Source organism: Haliotis rufescens, unplaced genomic scaffold (assembly GCF_023055435.1).
Source record: "Haliotis rufescens isolate VD_foot unplaced genomic scaffold, xgHalRufe1.0.p SCAF_2, whole genome shotgun sequence".
Classification (NCBI taxonomy): Eukaryota; Metazoa; Mollusca; class Gastropoda; order Lepetellida; family Haliotidae; genus Haliotis; species Haliotis rufescens.
This window is the reverse complement of record NW_025963890.1, coordinates 7949319-7969611: the sequence shown is the minus strand read 5'-3', so window position 1 is coordinate 7969611 and position 20293 is coordinate 7949319. Positions and strand designations below refer to the sequence as shown.

The following is a 20293-nucleotide window of genomic DNA, read 5'->3' as shown; positions in this document are numbered from 1 at the left end:
GGTGGAGGCCGCCATATTGTGTTTTCATTGCCCTAGCCTTGTCCAAGGCTGTACTGAAAGAAAAGTCCATGGATGTATAGTATATCAGGCCTCCTAATAGGCACGTTTTAGATATGTGGACAACACACTCTAAGGACTCCAGTCTCTTATCGGGACAACTTGTTCTTATTATTTACATAATCTAGAACTTATAATTTAAACTGATAATTAATCGAACCTAGTGCAAGTCTATGTGCCTGAACTGTACTGTGTAGCGCCAGCGCAGCATATCCAGGGAACCAGGCTGTGTTTGGGTCGTGTTCAGCACTCCATATTTCATCCATTAGGTCAGTACATATACTATATACACCATTTGATAAGCATATCCAGCAGTTCGATATCTTGTCTGTCGTCGGTATTCGTATAATCTTCCATATTCCGGTTAACAAACACGCGCTGAACTTTGTACGTACCGGTTTCTGTCTTTACGAAGTCCACTTCGAAAATACATATTCCGGTCCAACTTCTGTGCAGGTATAGCGTATTTTTGTTTTCCCCCATGTAGATAAACCATTTATCTTCCATCGCCTGGGGTATGAGGCCGTACGCTATTTTCTTAAACTCCTCACTAGTAAACTCAGCATTGTAGTTAAGAGTGGAATGCTGTTCAGGCATGGGCTTGTTACTCCACGAACCTTTATGTGCCGGGACTCGATCATCCATTTTGATAATTTAAATCTTTTCACTTGTCGCAAGTATAGGACGCAGGTTATCTGCTTCTACAGGTAACAGCACAGTCCGAACTTATTGATACAACGGCGACAAATGAATAATACTATGATTCAATATTATTAAGTCCAAGCCTGTGGTCATATGCGGAAGTGATAAGGCGATGACGGGGTTTCTGTATATGTTAGACTGGTTTTCCCGTATACCAACTCTCAACAAGATATTCTTTGTGTCATTGGACTGAGATGTCCGAGGGATGTATGTGTTGATTTTGTTTAAAAAATTGTTTTAAATTTTATTGTTGTGTATACATCTGACTATTCACATTTGTACATGATTTATGAAGCAATTTTCACGGGGGATAATACACAGCAGGATATTATTTTTTGTATATCCAGTTTGAATTTTTTCTCAGATCTGATTGGTTACTTAAATTCTTTGATTTCCTATGTTTCCTGATTAGGAATAAGTTGATTAACAAAAATATCCAGTCTAAGCGTTTAAATCGTACCCAAGCAATACCATTTTAACAATAGCTATTTCATATTTAAAATATTTTCTTTATGGTTATTCTCATAGATGTGTCTCTATTATCATAACGTTTATGAAAATGTAACATACAGAAAGGCTTCTATAACATTCAGTAAGAAATGAGATGAGCTTATCCTGCCATTTTCCATCTATCATTTACTTCACCAAAAAGGCAGTGATTACTATTACAAAATATTATTAGATAGCGAGTGTTAAAACATCATCACTTTACACAATGGGAATCGATATTAGAAAATAAAATAACAGAAACAGGCAAATGCAAATATGATTTCGACCCATTTAAGTGCCTTACAAATACGATTGCAAAGGTTTCAATATCAAATTATTCATCATACTTTACCAAACAAATACGTTACAATGTAAAATGAGATACGTAGACAACAATTTATGTAGCTACTCACCTGACTTAATCGAAACTGTTGAACATTTATTCAGGTATTGTTTTAGTGGGAACTCCCTCTGGAGGCAGTTCGAAAATTGGTTTAAAAAAGGCACTGGTTATAGTTCAACTGGATAAAAAGATTGTTCTCGAGTGACCCACACTATCGAATTCTGAACCTGTTAACCTGTTAATTATGTTTTGTTTTTGTTTTTGTTAATTATGTGCAAACGTGTTATATTCAGACACAAAACATTCCGAAAAACACGTGAATTCGATACCATACTGAAGGAGCTCACAAAATACTTCTATATGTCCATGTACACAGCAAATATATATGGTTATAAAACTCAATTCACCAATTATTCATCACATTTTTGAAAAGCGATTGACTGTGCAAACCGTAAAAAATTCAACAGAAAAAAACTCAAAAATATTTATTTGTTTTTTATTTCAAGTTGCCTACCAACAATGATTGAGAAAGAAGTTATTTTCTACAGATATTAGCTTCCGAGAGGACGCGGCTATCAATACAGCTATTTTAATCAGAGGTGCTATTGAGATTTGAAACCTCTGATCGTTTGGTTTCAATTTCATAGGGCAACGTAGGTCTGCATTGGAAACAAAATACCCTTACCACCTCAATTCTAGATACCTAGATGCTTTGTAGACGTAGTAATGAGCCGATGACAGCAAAGATATTAGTATATTTCAACGCATTTAAAAAATATCAAACATACTGTCACATTCTTTTCAGTAATAGGACAAATACACAAATGAATAGGAATTGCCATGAGGCGAACGGAGTTTATCCGTTCGTCCGCTTCTCAAAGAGGACACATTTTCTCAAAAGCTGTTCAAGTTAGGTAAATGAAATTTACTCACTGATATTACTGGTCATGATCGTAAATGACTTCGAAAATTGGTGTCTTAATTTATGTTTTATAGAGTTATGGGTCTGCAATATGGATAAATTTTCTCAGAAACTACTAACGTAACATGAATGAATGTTTGTGTGTCTATCTAAGAGATACTTGTCAAGAGTAAGTTCGAAAATTTGTATTTGACAAAGTGCATAGTGTCTGCCGTGGGAACAAGGTTTATCAGAGACACTTGAAGTTAGCTTATGTAAGAGATGATTATCAAGACTGAGTTAGAGAATTGTTGCCACACATTACTCTTTTCCAGAGAAGGGGTCTTTGTGAATTCACATTAAATCATTTTTTTCTGATGACATAAAGCGACCCGAGTACCTATTTCGTCTTAAGGCTTTATAGGACACGTTTTTGTTATAGTTTACATTCACGTCAATATGAACAAACAAAATTCTAATGTGCCCAATGGCGGGGGAAATGGTAACGTTGTTTTTTTGTCCGCAATTATTATGAAACAATAGCCGCCATTCCGGAAATCCGTTTAGTACTTCCAAGTCGCTTCTGAAAGGTATCAGCTCCACCACAAAAAAAACATTGATTAAACTTGTCTTCAAGTGAGGGACTCGATTTATTTCTAAATGAATAAATATATGAATAAAATAAATGGATGGATGCATGGATAGATAGATTTAATAAATAAATCTAACATATTTTCATGACCCCTCCCCCCATAATAAATGAACAGTCCCTAAATAATGTTTACATGTTTCTATTATTTTATTTCATGCAGGACACCGCCCTCTATCCACCCATCCCCATAATAAATGACCAGTCCCAAAGTAAATAGAAACAACGAACTTACTTATTTGGACACCTGTCTGCAGCAAAAATTGGCACATTATTTCGTTTCGTAAAGTACGCTAAATATGTAAAAAATTAATGTATTTCTGTAAAACGTTGTCTAGATTTTGTTTTCGAACCCCACCCAGAAACTAAATGTTTGCTCCTAAATACAAAATATGAAAATTGATATAGTATGTCGAAGTGGGTATCAGCCCGACCACGGACGTCTTTGGTCCGACATAATCCTCTTGAATCCAGAATATTTGTTTCCTCTGTATGAAAGGCTTTAGTTTCACAGTGGACGGTTTCACATGGTCCAGACTCGATTATTTACAGACCGCCGTGATATAGCTGGAATATTGCTGAGTGCGGTGTAAACAAACAAACAAACACATCACAGACAGCAAGAAAGCAAAACAAAAATTCCAAGCGAAAGCTTTACGCATGATATCATCACAATCATATACTCGGGCGTGTCAAATTACAATATGTTGTGACATCAAACCAGTTTATTAAATTTAACTGAGCATAACCTGCCTAAGGATCATATTATTGGAGATATCAGTTCGTTAAATTTCGCTTCCAAACTTTTGAATTTTTCACCGAAGCGAAAAGAAGGATCCCATCCGACACCGGCTAACAGTATCTGTCTTGTTTCAGCAATTGCATCCGTAGGTCAGTACAAATACCTTTGAAAATAGTATCCAGAAGTTGGATATTTTGTCTATCGTCGGTATTGCTATTGTCATAAACGTTCCGACTGACGGAGTTTGTATGTACCGGTTACTGTCTTCGAAATGTCTACCGCGAAAATACATGTTCCGATCCAACAATTGTGCACGTGCATGGCATGGCTATTTCGCCCTACTGACAAACCATTTGTCGATATTTTTTGAAATTATTCACCAGTAAATTGAGCATTGTAGTTAAGAGTTGAATGTTGTTCAGGCATGGGCCTTGTTACTCCATGATCCTTTATGTGCTAAGACTCGGATCATGCAGTTTGATATATAGATTTTCCCCCTTGTAGCATGTATAGACGCAGCGCAGTCCTGTAAAAACCGGTTTCTCCGGATATCAACTCTGAACAAGACTTTCTTTAAGCGACTGGGCTGTGTAGCCTATGCCCGAGGATTTGTGTTGATTTTGTTTAATAAATTGTTTTAGATTTGTGTTCACATTGGTATATAATGTTTATGAAGCAGTTGTATTCAATACTTATCTCGGTGGGGATAATACACACGTAGCTGTCAACCCCTGGATGTTGAGGGGGGGGGGGGGGGGGGAAGCAACCCTCCCCCCACACCCACCCAACCCACCCCCGGCGAAAACTGGTTTTGAATGATTTTTCTCGCCAAGTTGGTTGCAATCGCGATAAATCGAAAGAGAAAAGCATTTCAAAATTTTTTTATCTACATTTTATATGAATGCGTGAGAATTTCTCAACCTTGCGTGTGAGTGACAGGTATCACACACAGCAGGATATATTTTTTGTTATCACCAGTTGAATAAATCTTTGTTTTTCTGTGTTGCAGGTACTAAAGTATTATCCACAGCAGATTAAAGATGGGCAACCCACGTGTGTTCTTTGATATAAGCATAGGTGGCGTTGTTGGTAAGTGATCACATTGTTCTTCATGATATAGTATTGTAAGGGTAAAGCTATTTTTCAGGGCATTGTCATTTGCAGAAGCCTGAAGTGTTCCACTAACTGCCCAACGAAGGAGGGCAGTTGAAAATACCGAGGGCTTCTGCAAATGATAATGCCCTGAAAAATAGTGTTACTGTTATTATAGGTAAAATGGATGAATTTTTTATCAAATAAAAAGAGATAACAATATTGGTTTTGAAACATTTACTGCAATCAACACGAATGTCACTGACCCACTTTTACAAATATGGAAACGTCATAGAACAAACCAGATGACGTCACTATTGAATGTGATGTCACCTATCCCTATCCCTATCCCTATCCCTATCCCTATCCCTATCCCTATCCTATGACATCACCTTACAACAAGCATGATAATGGCCCATCTTTAAGCAATATGGGGACATTATCATTTTACAGTGGCCCACTCTTTTTTGAAAACATGTGGGCGGTTTAATGATAGTTCCATCCATTTTAGCTATAAGACTCTATACTATTGCGGGCTCCATGTTATCGCGGTATCAGTAAATTTCTTATCCACACACCCTGTCGACTGTTTACTTGTACAAATCTAAGCGTAATATTTCACCGCATGACCAATTACAGGACTTGTTTCGGTATGTCACGGCTAAGAGCCCACGTTAACTTTTTTATGATAGTTTCTGGAATGTTTTTGACCTACATTCAAAATTGATTAGAAAAGAACCCATTTGTTTAGACAAAGTACCTTGACCCAACCTAGGTCTTATGCATAGTGATTATGCATAATTCTTGATCGATGCTCCTGTTGTCAATCACTGGATTGTCTGGTCCAGACTCGATTACTAACAGAACATCGTCATATAGCTGGAATATCGCTGAGTGCGGCATTAACAACAAACAAACAAACATAATCCACATGTATCACACTACAAAATAGCCATACCACGAGTTGCCTGCCTTTGAGTCGCTAATGACAGGTACTTTGTTTACTTTGTTTATCAGCATCGATCAATCCTAATTGATGTGTCATAAAAGTTGTGCCAAGAACAAGTAACATTTTGCATATGACATATTTAATAGGCTTGTAAGCGTTCGCCATGACCATCCATTATAAATGAACTACCGCGATAATGTAGCATACCATCCTTTTGTCTGTCATGGGAGGGGTTATTCAGGATTTATCTGTGTTTGCTTGTTTATATATATCTTATTTAATATATAACATCATATACAAGTTTTACTCATCTTGTTTGCTCTTCAAGATGTAGTCAAAATTAGCCAAAACAATCACGAATCTTGTGGTTTGCTGTGCTATGAAGCGTCCCCCTTCAGTGACATAATATTGCACATGCTCTCAGGCTGATTGTTAAGGAAATGAAATGGAATTCCTCAACTGTAACTTCAAGTGCTTGCGCTAGAAGATTGTGAAGCTTTCCACTGTGTACTGATTTTTTAAAATGATTATGTACAGAAATTTATTTTTTAGGTGGCATCAAATGATGAAATAGCAGCTTTCATTCCTAATCACACTTACACCATTTCTGCATCCCAACAGTGACAGTATATAGGCCAAAAGATATAAATATGTGTGTTTCTGGTTTCCCTACCTACTCTGTGTAAATTAAGGGGGGCACGGGTGGCCCAGTCGTCTAAGGCGCCGTGATTCGCTGTGCAGAGTTGCGTCCCTTGGGGACGCCAGAAACCTATGATTGTGGGTTCGAATCCGGTTCGAATCCTGGTTCGCCCTAATTATGTTTCGAGGTTTGTCAGCACCATACCCGTGCTTGTGGGTTTCACCGAAAGTGGTAAACGTCTTAGACCTGCATCAATTCGGGCTTTCCTCCCACATTAAGCTGACTCGCCGTGATATAACTGGAATAATGTTAAAAGCGGCGTTAAACCCAACTCACTCGCTCACTCACTTTGTAAATTAGAACTGGTGATCTGGCTGTTGATGAGACTGCAGTTTAAAGATGGACCCCAGCCAATACCTTTGAATCTACAGGTCTAAGTTACATCCACTGAGCCAGTAATTTCATAATGCCTATCACGCTGTGGGGATTCCAGTTTATTTATATTATTGGTCACCATTCTTTGGCGGAACAGACAGCCCAGTCATCTAGGGCGCCACGCAGAGTTGCGTCACTTAGGCATGCCCTAAACCCATGATTGTGAGATCGAATCCTAGTTTGACGCAATTATGTTTCTGGGTTTGCCAGCACTATACACCTGCTCGTGGGTTTCACCAAAGTGGTAAACGTCTTAGACCTGCATCACTTCAGGCTTTCCTCCCACATTATGTTTGTTCTTTAACGCCGCACTCTGCAATATTCCAGCTATATGACAGCGGCCTGTAAATAATCGCAGCTATGAATAATGAATATATAAATGAATTGTGTCTGTTTCAGTTGGCCGTGTGGTGTTTGAGCTATATAAGGATAAAGTACCTAAAACAGCCGAGAACTTTAGAGCTCTCTGCACTGGAGAAAAAGGGTCGACCAAGGGCGGTAAACCCCTCCATTTCAAGGGATGCGTGTTCCATAGAAGTAAGTATACTGCACAAACCCTTGATGGGTAGCTCACCTTAGCAAAGCCCAACTATCAGGTGTCATGGCCTGCCTGTCCATATTCTTTTATTGCTCGGTGCCATGCACCATTCTTCATATGTTTTTGGTTTGAGAATGTTACATGGTCATGAGTACTAGTTTGAAAGATGTAAACAAACTTTTAAAAGAAATCTTATATTCTCGAACACATGTATATGATACTTGTACGTACGAAATACATTAATAATTATGAAAATATTTTTTAAAACATTCCTAACTGTAAATTATTAAACTAAATGTGGGTGTCAGTCGTGCACATTGATCAAAGGGAGGCAAACACTAAGATATGAGTAATAATTAGGTAGATGTTAAAAAACTATTAAAAGAAACAATATCTTTGTCTCACTCATATATAATGATATGTGTACATCTGAAATTCATAAATCATTATGAAAATACTTTTTTTAAACATTTCTATCTAAATATCACACATAATGTGTTTATGTTAGTTGCAATTCGAGGTAGAATATGTCTTCAGCACCCCATGCTTGCTGTAATGGTGACTTACGGGACCTGGTGGTCAGACTCGCTGACATCGTTTCCCAATTGTGTGGAATGATGCTCATGATGTCAATCATTGGATTGTCTGGTCCAGACTGGATTATTTACTGAACGCCGTCATGTAGCTGGAATATTGCTGAGTGTCACATTGTTGAGTATTATCATGATTATGTTCAGAATTAATGAAAATTTATATAATGATTTCTAGGGTCAGATCTTATTTTAAGAAGATTCTTGGTGACCTTTGATCATGGTCAAGGTCACCAGGAACCTTATTTTCAAAATATGGAATTATTTAATTCCTGAAAAGACGAAGCATCTTTGAATGATTATGAAATGAAAGAGACATCGATTAATGTGTGGTACTTGTGCTACGTGAGACAACATTAGCATGAATAGGGATCGAATGTGAATATAGACAGATGCTGACAGATGATGGAGAGGTCTCCTGTCATATGATTTGTCCAAATTGTTCAAGATACATGTTTCTGATCGGAAAGTTTTGGGGCATTCGGGGAAAAGGTGAGTATGGGTCTGCTTCCATTCTTGAGTCAGCAAACAACTCTCTAGTTTTGTTATGGTCTAGATGGTATATACGCTGATATATTAAGTAAGGATACAATATATCATGATATATTGATGAACAACTTCTTTATTACAATTAGAAGCGACGTTTTGATGTAGGTTTTGACACCGTTATCACGCAAGTGATGTACAGAGTATGGTTAATTATAAGTATATATACAGGTAGGAGGCAGTGTTTATACAGTGGAGTAGATTTAAGATGTAGTTACACTGGAGTGGAGAAGCCTGTTATGTACACAAAAAGGGTAAACATATTGACCGACCCGTGAAGATCCGGGGTAGAATAGGTCTTCAGCAACCCATGCTTGCCATAAAAGACGACAATGCTTGTCGTAAAAGGCGGCTAACGGGATCAGTAGGTCAGGGTCGCTGACTTGGTTGATGCATGTCATCGATCCCAATTGCGTGGATCGATGCTCATGATGTCAATTACTGGATTGTCTGGTCCAGACTCGATTACTTACAGGCCGCTGTCATATAGCTGGAATATTGCTGAGTGCGGCGTTAAACAACAAACCAACCCACCAACCAACATATTGACCGGTGAAGCCAGTAATATAAACAAAAGCGTGAAGCCAGTATTGAAACATAAGGATTATGACTGATTGGGGTCTTTGATAAGTTGATGGTACGCCAGGGGTATATGTAATAGCCTTGGTCATAGTTGATTGATGGTTGGAGTCTTTTGATGTTGATGGCTTCTTGTAGTTTCCTGATTTTGAAGTAGAAGAAGTTGTTCATCGATATATTGTATCCTTACTTAGTACTCAAACTTCTAAATGCCTCTCGAAGAAGTTACACTGATATAGTTTTGCGATTTTTGATTCAACATGTTCAAGATCTGCCCTGAAATATACAGGTTAATATGTCTATGTTTGTCCCATCATGTTTATGTACTGAGTTGTCGTATCCCCTCCCTCATATGTGCCACTACTTTGTCTTCAGTTATCAAGGACTTCATGATCCAAGGTGGAGACTTCACTAAGGGCGATGGAACTGGAGGAGAAAGCATCTACGGAGAGACATTCAAGGATGAAAACTTTACCCTGATGGTGACTGTCTGCATTCAGGATCCCAAGGGATGCTGTTATTTCACTGATACTGATTAACAAGTAGTCAGGGATAGACACAGCCTCACTCACGTCCATTGATCCATAACTCAAGAGCACTCTATTTTACATAAAGCACTAGTCTGACTTGAGCCGTGGACTGGTTGAATATGACTGATAGTGTCTGACCCAGCAGAGGTGTCGGGTAGCCTAGTGGTTAAAGCGTTTGCTTGTCACGCCGAAGACCCAGGTTCGAATCCCGACATGGGTGCATTGTGTGAAGCCCATTTCTGGTGTCCCCCGCCGTGATATTGCTGGAATATTGCTAAGAGCGGCGTTAGACCATACTCACTCACTCACTGACCCAGCAGGGCTATCACGATGAGCCACGGTTGCTGTAGTGAAATAACTGACCAACAGGTGGATCACTGAGCAATGTAGTTGACTGTCACCATGGTGACTGAAGTAACTCACCAGGATGAGGGGTTGACCGTGCGATTGAGTTTACAGTTACCGTTGTTCATTGTGATACATTGATATTTCAATCATTTTACATCCTAAGGGACTTGTGAAGATCCGGGTTAGAAGTGGTCTTCATCCACCCATGCTTGTCTCACCTGTGAAGATCCGGGTCAAAATTGGTCTTCTGCAACCCATGCTTGTCATAAGAGGCGACTAACGGTATCGGGTGGTCAGGCTCAGTGACTTGGTTTGAAGCATGTTATCATATCCCTATTGTGTAGATCGATGCTTATGATGTCAATCACTGGACTGTCTGGTCCAGACTCGATTATTTACAGGCCGCCATCATATAGCTGGAATATTTTTGAGTGTGGCGTTAAACAACAAATAAAACAAAACAAAACATCCTTAGGATTTATTGTTTTAATTAGTTTACGGGTCCGCCGACGGTAAAATTCAGGAGAGATGAGAAAGTTAGAATTCTGAATTGAGAGATTTTTTTAATACCACCTACTCTGAAAATCCCATTTAGCAATAAAATATATCACAAATCGTTTTTATGCATGTCTCAACAGAAGATAGAAAACTCACTATGACAGCATGTTTACACAATTGTTCTGGACCTTGGCCATCAGTATGTTTAATACCTACTGACCATATGTTTACACAAAAGCCAAAAACAAAATTGAAAGTGCTTTTTTTGTTTGTTCGACCAACTTCAGGTTTTGAAAGAAAAAAATCTGTAAACAACTAATTAAAATGACCTTAGTAACACAGCGCCCCCATGTGTCTTTCCTTTCAGGGGGCGGTCGGGTAGCCTAGTGGTTAAAGCGTTCGCTCGTCTCGCCAAAGACTCGGTTTCGATTCCCAACCTGGGTACAATGTGTGAAGCCCATTTCTGGTGTCCCCCACCGTGATATTGCTGGAATATTGCTAAAAGCTGTGTTAAACCAAACTCACTCACTCACTCACTTTCCTTTCAGCACGAAAAACCAGGACTACTAAGCATGGCTAACTGTGGACCCAACACCAATGGTTCCCAGTTTTTCATTACAACCGTTGTCACAGGCTGGTTGGACAAGAAACATGTGGTGTTTGGCCAAGTGGTGGAGGGGATGGAATTTGTCAAGCAGCTGGAGAATGTTAAGGTGGACAGAGGTGATGCTCCTTTAAAGGTAATGTGGATGCTATGGATGTACCTTCAGTCATGGAAACACCATTGCCAGTAAAAGATCTTGGTCCTTGTTAGTATAGGTCTTCACCAACCAATGCTTGCCGTAAAAGGAGACTATACTTGTCGTAAGAGGCGACTAACGGGATTGGGTGGTCAGACTCGCTGACTTGGTTGATGCATGCCCTCGCATCCCAATTTCGTGGATCGATGATCATGATATCAATCACTGGATTGTCAGGTTCAGATTATTACAGACTGTCGTCATATAGCTTGAATACTGCTGAGTGAGGCATAAAACAACAAACAACAATCCTTGTTTTCAAATGTAGTAGTGTCCAGCTTGTTTGAGGTAATGCAATTTGCTGTGCAGAGTTGTGTCCTTTGGTTGTGCAAGAAACCTTTTTCAGATTCTCAATACCCAGATTTGCCCGCATTATGATTCTTTGTTCGTTGACACCCATCTTCCCGAGGCAAGAGAGTTAACTGACTATAAAAGTCTAGTTTCCACCCTTGCCGAACTAGGCAGGTATTATGGAGTTACATTTTGGCTGGACTAACGAGTCTATGCGTAGTCCAATCAAAATCGTGCACCGAAATCGCAATCCGGTTGGTAAACTGTCGTGCAGATTTCGGTCGATTGCAGGATTTGCAAAGCATGTGCACCGCCAACTCGTTGTGAGCAGATATTTTCAAAACCTTTTCACGTTTTTAATCAAGGTGCTCACGTGATTTGATGCATTTCGCGATGTAAGACCCGTTTTATAACAATATAGATGTTGATCATTGATCAGATCGTCCTGACTGGGCGCCACCATTTTGTGTGAAGCAAATGCAAGTGATATGAGAGGTGGAATCTGATTGGTCCATGGGAACGGCTTAGAAGGAACATAACTGGTAATAGCCACTGGTGGCGCTACGATCGAGCCCAGTAATTCCAGCCTAGTTCGGCAAGGGTGGAAACTGGACTTGTAAAGTCAGTTAACTCTCTTGCCTCGGGAAGATGGTTGACACCGTACTCATATGGTTTATGTTGAAGACCTGCTTTCCATTCAGGCTTTCCATTTTAAACTGAAATGCAGGAATATAACTAAAATACCGTTCATTGTGGTGTTAGATCCAGTTCAATCATTCAATGGAATACATTCATACAGCTATTGACAGGCTGTACCACTGTTTGTCCATAGTGATCATGCTCATTCAGAAAGAAAAACGTGCAAATGTGAGTTCCTTTTCTGTCGTGTTGTGTGCAAACTTGCAGAAATGAAACACTGTCTAACACTGTACAAGCTGTAGTGTAAGGAGTATTACTCAATAATTAATAGGGGCACGGGTGGCCCAGTCGTCTAAGGCGCCGCGATTCGCTGTGCAGAGTTGCGTCCCTTGGGCACGCCAGAAACCTATGATTGTGGGTTCGAATCCTGGTTCGCCCCGATTATGTTTCTAGGTTTGTCAGCACCATATCCATGCTCGTGGGTTTCACCGAAGTGATAAACGTCGAAGGCCTGCATCACTTCGGGCTTTCCTCCCACATTAAGCTGACACGCCGCGATATAACTGGATTACTGTTAAAAGCGGCGTAAAACCCAACTCACTCACTCACTCAATAATTAATAGAATCTTTTATGAACTTTTTAAATAGAATATTGTTCCATACGTGCAAGTATGTCCGGGACAGTCCTACAGTGTTCCCTGGCTATTGTGCTCTTCAATATAGCGCTACATAGTCAAAGGTTAACATGGTTGATGGAAGAATACTGAACACATATTATACCTACACAAACAGATTCTTGAGATCCGTGTTTCACGTAATACATAATTAGTTGTAGCTGTCGCACTTGGGGATTATGTGGTTTTATGCATCACACTTTAGGTGTTATAGGGGATATAAACCCTACAATGGCCACATAAGACCAGTTATACCTCGAGTGATCCTGCTCTGACAAATTTATCTTGCTGATGCGTTTCAATCTGCCTTTGTGAAATTATTTAAACAAATTGAAAACAGAAAACAGCTGTTCATTTGAGCTGAGGTGAATTATGCTGTGTCACATAACTTTCATTGACATCTAAACAACTTGCAGCTAGTTTGCTCTTTTTGTGGGGTGCAAGATTTTATTGTCCTGCTCAGAAATCCATGTGCAGCCTGTTTTCTTCTTATTGGGGTATAAGGAATAAGGCAGGATATGTTATATTTAATCAAGATTCCGTGAACCAGAGATTTATTGTCCTGCTCAGAAATCCATGTGCAGCCTGTTTTCTTCTTATCGGGGTATAAGGAATAAGGCAGGATATGTAATATTTAATCAAGATTCCGTGAACCAATCAGATCTCAACATTCTGACATTGAGTTAAGATAAGTGTTTATGCATTATGCTTCAGCACTTATCTTTATGTTTGTGACATGAAGTATCATTTTACCATACTTCTCTTACCCTAGTGGCAGAGGGTAAATGTAAGGGCTGCAACGAATACACTATGAGGCGAATATGATTTGAACATGAATATAGGGTAACAAATACAAATATTTATTCATGAATGCAATAACAAGTCAGCAGTTGATGTATTAGTTATGATATTCAGTGAACTAATAACAAAATAAATTATTTGACATGGTTTTTTAATTATTAATTTATAATACATTTATATATTGCACTTATCCAGGTACTGGTGTCTGTTCAAATGCGACAGTGACCAGTGACTACAATACTGTCAAATTAAATATAAAAGAGTGTTGTCTTTGAAGAAATCTATGCATATGATATGTTCTTATGGATATTTTAAGGGTCAGGGTATGTAAATGCACATGACTGCATATTTATATATATTCGATTCTAGTGACCATGAATAAGAAATTCAATTCATGGATGATACGGTTCGATTCACCGAATACGCGAGTGAGTGAGTGAATATGGTTTTACGCCGCTTTTTGCAATATTCCAGCAGTATCTCGGCAGGGGACACCAGAAATGGGCTTCACACAATGCACCCGTGTCAGGAATCGAACCCGGGTCTTCGACATGACGAGCAAACACTTCAACCATTAGGCTACCCGACCGCCCCTTGTAACATCCCTACTAAATGTAGTACACTGTACTGTAATGTATCCATTGCCTGGTCTTCATTATCTCCTTGTTGCTTTTGGGGCGGTCGGGTAGCCTAGTGGTTAAAGCGTTCGCTCGTCACGCCGAAGACCCGGGTTCGATTCCCGACATGGGTACAATGTGTGAAGCTCATTTCTGGTGTCCCCCGCCGTGATGTTGCTGGAATATTGCTAAAAGCGGCGTAAAACCATACTCACTCACTCACTCACCTTGTTGCTTTTGCAGAAATGTCTGATTCAGGATTGTGGAGAGCTGTGATGGGGTTAATGCCAACTAAGGAAGAACAATGGCGGTTCTGATGTTGTATGGAGCAGAATGAGGTGCATTCAAGTTTACCTTGAGCTCGAAGTAGAATCACAACTCATATTTTTAATAACACACTCACTGACCTATTTTTTTGTTTTTTATACAAGCACTTATTATTTTGTTCTTCATTGAAAGTAAATTAGCTCAAACCTGTCAGTGTGTTTGTGTCATTTTTAAACATTGTACGAGTGCATTGAGCCATGACATTTGAGTTGGAATAAGTCCCTGACAACATGTTTGTGGCATGCAGTGTCAAAACGGATCTGTAGTCCGGCTCGGGACTTGGTAGATTTGGTATCAGTGTACCTCAACATTGTGTGGTTCTTTGTTCCTAATAACGATCACTTGTTTATCTGTCTCAGACTCAACTATATAGCGACTACAGTCATGTATCTGGAATATTATTGTGTTAAACAACAAACAAAGCAATGAGTTGCATCCCCTGGAAGTGCCAGGACCCAAGCTCCTTCCCAGCACGTGACACCTTCATTACACTCTCGGTAACATTGCCCAACCAGGGCACCCACTGTAGGTCTCAAGAGATGCAAAATGTCCGATTGGGATTTTTTTTTACCACAGCACTTGCAAAACGTATTTAGATACATGTATTAAACGATCTGGTGATGCATACACTGAAGTTGACTTAAGTTATATCTTTATTCAACCATATGAAAAATCAGAAGGAATGGGTGCATAGTCAGAAAGAAATGCGAACATTAGTGACTTGTAGTGTAACCATAGAGTTAAACAATATATCACATGACTAACCACGGGTCCGGGTAGTCCTGTGGGTATCCGGTTCCTACTCAGTACCCACCCGACCCGGTACCGAGTTACCCGTCCCAGCCCTCTAACCCCAAATGCAGTCACGTTCATACTTTTGTTTATATCTTTGGGAGTGCCATCATAGTTCATTTTGAAAAGGTTTATGACTGACCATGTTTTCCAGATGAATTTACTTTGTTGTTTGTATAATCAGATTGGTTCGAGATTGCAGACTAACGGGAAAACCAATCAACTTCTCCCTTACATTCTTACTATATCAATAACATGATAGTTTTAATGAAATAGAAATTCAAATTGACAAACAAACTAATTTAGCAGGGGTAAGTGTATTCGGCGTCACGACAGTCGTCACTTGTTTGTAAACATAACGGTCATTCGGTTGCGAGTTCAACTCCAAACATGGTTGTGGTCATCTATCACTGTAGGGAGTTTTGACTGGTGGCAGCGATAGTAGTCGACGAATGAGCGATAGTATAGAGAGCTCCGCGAACGGGATATCGCTGTGAGGAGCTTGAGCCAGGACCCACTGAACATGAGTTCAAATCCAAGGATCACTAAAGATATTAACCAGTGTTTATCACAACCATACAGATGCTCTGGTTTAACCGAATTTGCTCATAATAGATTTGAGATATAATACGCTGGATAATCGAGGACTTTAACTTTGTGAATACTTCATGAATACTGAATCTGTAAAACGTCTCTATCACTGTAGCAGGAAGTTATGAATTGTTACTTTGCAACATATATCTTTGGCGGTGAAAGTCCAAGCAACTTATGTTCAAGCAGCCCTTGTGGGATGTCATGCTTGTAGGTTTACCGAAAGAACCTGACCCGTGAAGATTCCGTGGTAGAATAGGTCTTCAGCAACCCATGCCTGCCGTAAAAGGCGACTAACGGGATCGGGTGGTCAGGCTCGCTGACTTGGTTGATGCATGTCATCGATCCCAATTACGTGGATTGATGCTCATGATGTCAATCTCTGGATTGTCTGGTCCAGACACGATTATTTACAGACCGCCGTCATATAGCTGGAATATTGCTCAGTGCGGCGTTAAACGACAACAAACAAACAAAAACCTAAAGAACCAGGTATGGTAAGGACAGTTGTGTCCCATTACCCCGCTGTGGTGCTTTTGGTAATGTTGTAACTGCAACTTCACCATGTTGTAACTGGCTTTGGGGCTCCGAAGCTACCTACATCGTGTTCTGTGTCGCCCGAGACGCTAATCTGCACCTCGCATGGGCTTAAGGGGTTTGCCAAGTCCAGACAGGCTTGATGACTGGGTTGATGCATGTCATCGATCCCAATTGCGTGGATCAATGTTCTTGATGTAAATCACTGGATTGTCTGGTCCAGACTCGATTATTTACAGACCGCCGTCATAATAGCTGGAATATTGCTCAGTGCGGCGTAAAACAACAAAGCAAAAAGCCGATTTCAGAAGTGATGTGTCCAAGGACCTTAGTGCCTGATTACCTACACAGACATTCATGATTTCACACAACCAATTAAAAATTAACAACACAAGGTTTGATGCTCATAAACTTTACTGCACCAGTCAATCTCTGGAAACACAACTAAGGGGCAGGCCACAGGGGTGTTGGTGGGACGAGATACTTTATTTACTTTTAGCTTCAGATGCAAAACCAGATATGCTTTTGATTACAACTATCAGCTTAAATTTCTTTTTGGACAGTCTGCTGAAGCATAGTGTGTTTTTTTCGAGAATGTTCTTGGACAATTTATCCCAGAATATGAAATGGTCTGTGCCAAACCGGACAGGCCAAGCTCGTCACTGAATGGGCAACAGGAGGTGACTGACTCGATCTCATGATCTCCCCACACAGCTTGTTTTTCCACGAGAAGGTTTTCTAAAGTGTTTGTGGTTGGCTTACCCAAAGCATGCTACGAGACAATATTTAAATATGTTAAAAAGCTATCAGACCATGATAACAGGTTGTCTTTGTGGTGTTCGGTGATTCATGACCGGTCAGTGGCTGGCTGAAGTCTAGTAGCTGGCTGAAGTCTACTGACTTCCAAGCCCTATCCCTTAATTTCGCGACATTGTCTCCAATGTTTCCAAATTCAGTAACACTTTACAGAAAAGCAAACAGCATCAAAGCTATTGAGCAGGTAGTCACCAGTTTGAACCTCTATTTTGTATGGATTTTCTAAATGTTTTTGATGCTTCATGACATCCTCCGCCTGTGGACAAGAGCTGCCCACAGCTTGGAATGATATATTCACTAGGCCATGTTTGATGTTCTAGAGGATACAACGAAATAAACACCAGAGAAGCAAAACAGTACCAGTATCTAATATAGGATATATTAAATCAGCCAAAAACAATTTGGTGGTGCCTTTCAAGAAAGGCAATTATATAAATACATACGTTCCAAAGAGAGAACACCTACAACTTTCAGAACATGTATAAAAGCATGAAGCATTGACATGATTAAATTGGAAACGTTCAGGTTACACCATAGTAAGACAATAAAAAACAAATCACTTTGTATCACCATTAAAAGCAGGTTTTAGATAAGTAGCCACTAAAATAGTGTAGATTTTGTGGTTGGTTGGTTTGTTTGTTGTTTTACGCCACACTCAGCAATAATCCAGCTATATGACGGCGGTCTGTAAATAATCGAGTCTGGACCAGACAATCCAGTGATTTACATCACGAACATTGATCCACGCAATTGGGATCGATGACATGCATCAACCAAGTCAGACCGTCCGATCCCGTTAGTCGCCTTTTACGGCAAGCATGGATTGCTGAAGACCCTATTCTACCCAGGAATCTTCACGGGTCGTAGATTTTGTGAGTTGATAACATTTATTAATAACATTTCAGATTTATAGTCATTATTCAAGAAAGAAAGATACCTACATTTTCAACTAGAATACTTATTACACTTAAATAAGACGATGGATACATCTTCAATTTCACATGTTGTCTTGGTAAATATACTATTTGCAACATTAATATCATTTTCAGGTTGAAGTTGTGACTTTAAGTGATTATAATTACTAAGATATTGTAAAAGTTGAAACAGTTTCACCACAGTTTTGTACAAATTTATCTTTCACCCGATCGTTGCTTACATCGTTGCTAAGATGTGTTTGTTTTGTTTGTTTGTTGTTAAACGCCTCACTATGCAATATTCAAGCATTATGACGGCGGTCTGTAAATAATCGAGTCTGGACCAGACAATCCAGTGATTGACATCATGAGCATCGATCCACGCAATTGGGATCAACCAAGTCAGCGAGCCTGACCACCTGATCCCGTTAGTCGCCCCTTACGGCAAACATGCGTTGCAGAAGATCTATTTTAACCTGGATCTTCATGGGGATCATGCTAAGAATGACATGGACAAGTCCCTGCAGCGTGTCATATAGAAATCTGCAGGATGTGATTCAACGAAATACAACATGCAGTAAATCCTTTGTTAGTACATTAAAAGATAAATATTTAAATATAGGATGAACTGAGAGCACACTTTAAAAATAATCGACCATAAAACCAATAATTGCGTCGATCACTAGGAAAGATAACTAAAAGAAATGTCGGGGTAATTAGCAGTAATGGGCCTGGATGAAGATTGTCTTTGTGTTTCGGTTATATACCCATGCTCATAATTAGTGTCATCCCAATACTTATACCCCGTTCACATGCAAAACATTTACTAACGTAAGTAATCTTTCACATGTGTAACTATACATGCGTGTGTAGACCCGTGAAGATTCCGGGGTAGAACAGGTCTTCAGCAACCCATGCTTGCCGTAAAAGGTGAATATGCTTGTCGTAAAAGGCGACTAACGGGATCGGGTGATCAGGCTCGCTGACTTGGTTGATGCATGTCATCGATTGCGTGGATGGATGCTCATGATATTAATCACTGGATTGTCTGGTCCAGTCTCGATTATTTACAGACCGCCGTCATATAGCTGGAATATTGCTGAGTGCGGCGTTAAACAACAAACCAACCAACCAACCAACATGCGTGTGTATATGTAAGTTTACTATGCGTTCACATGAAAATCAACTTACGCCTGTAAATAAAGTATGTAAATTGTGTAAGGCACACATATTCCTCAATCTGTTCAAGACGTTCAACACAAAACAGGTTTTTTTCCCAATCAAAGTTGAATGAGAAGAGAGTTACTTCACCGTAAAGTTTCGCGTGAAGCAACATGTGTTTGATTTGATTTGAACACAAAGTTTTGACTCCTTGAAACCAAAAGAAAACACCGTCCACTCGACTCTGTATATACGCCAAAAAGTTGGCAACTGTTGACAATTTGTTTGGTGATGGCAAAAGAACAGATATTAATTAGATCATCCTCTTGCGTTAACATAAACATTCACATTGCAACATAAACATTCAAATTGCAACATATACACACAGTGCAAATTTACATTTACATTTGCACCTGCTCCAGACATGATGCAAATTTGCTCCTGGTGTCAACGCGTGAGTAAACGTGTTCACATGACAAGTATTCTCACGTATGAATTTCTACACACGTATGCGTGAGCGAGTGAGTTAAGATTTAAAGTCACATCGGCACTATTTCAGCCATATGGTGACTACACACGTATGCACATATACCCACATATGTATAGAGGCGCATGAAAATGGTGCATTTAACGGTGAATGTTATATTTCAAATTGGACACCCTTTTATCACAAACCATTTTTGACCTTAGTGAGGTCCACTAACA

At 39.6% G+C, this 20293-nt stretch overlaps 1 protein-coding gene across 3 annotated transcripts; it reads left to right on the top strand.

The window, feature by feature from the left end:
* Positions 1-232: 232 nt before the first annotated feature.
* LOC124111114 (peptidyl-prolyl cis-trans isomerase 7) lies at positions 233-14927 on the top strand. Of its 3 annotated transcripts, none has more exons than XM_046470713.2 (6): positions 233-326; positions 4893-4972; positions 7399-7536; positions 9628-9734; positions 11177-11368; positions 14694-14927. In XM_046470713.2, exons 2-6 carry the CDS (start codon positions 4924-4926, stop codon positions 14724-14726), a joined length of 519 nt encoding a protein of 172 aa, XP_046326669.1. In that variant the 5' UTR covers positions 233-326; positions 4893-4923; the 3' UTR covers positions 14727-14927. The 3 variants fall into 3 exon arrangements, with proteins under 3 accessions (XP_046326669.1, XP_046326667.1, XP_046326668.1); XM_046470711.2 differs by lacking the exon at positions 233-326 and adding an exon at positions 382-513; XM_046470712.2 differs by lacking the exon at positions 233-326 and adding an exon at positions 3882-4032.
* Positions 14928-20293: the final 5366 nt, after the last annotated feature.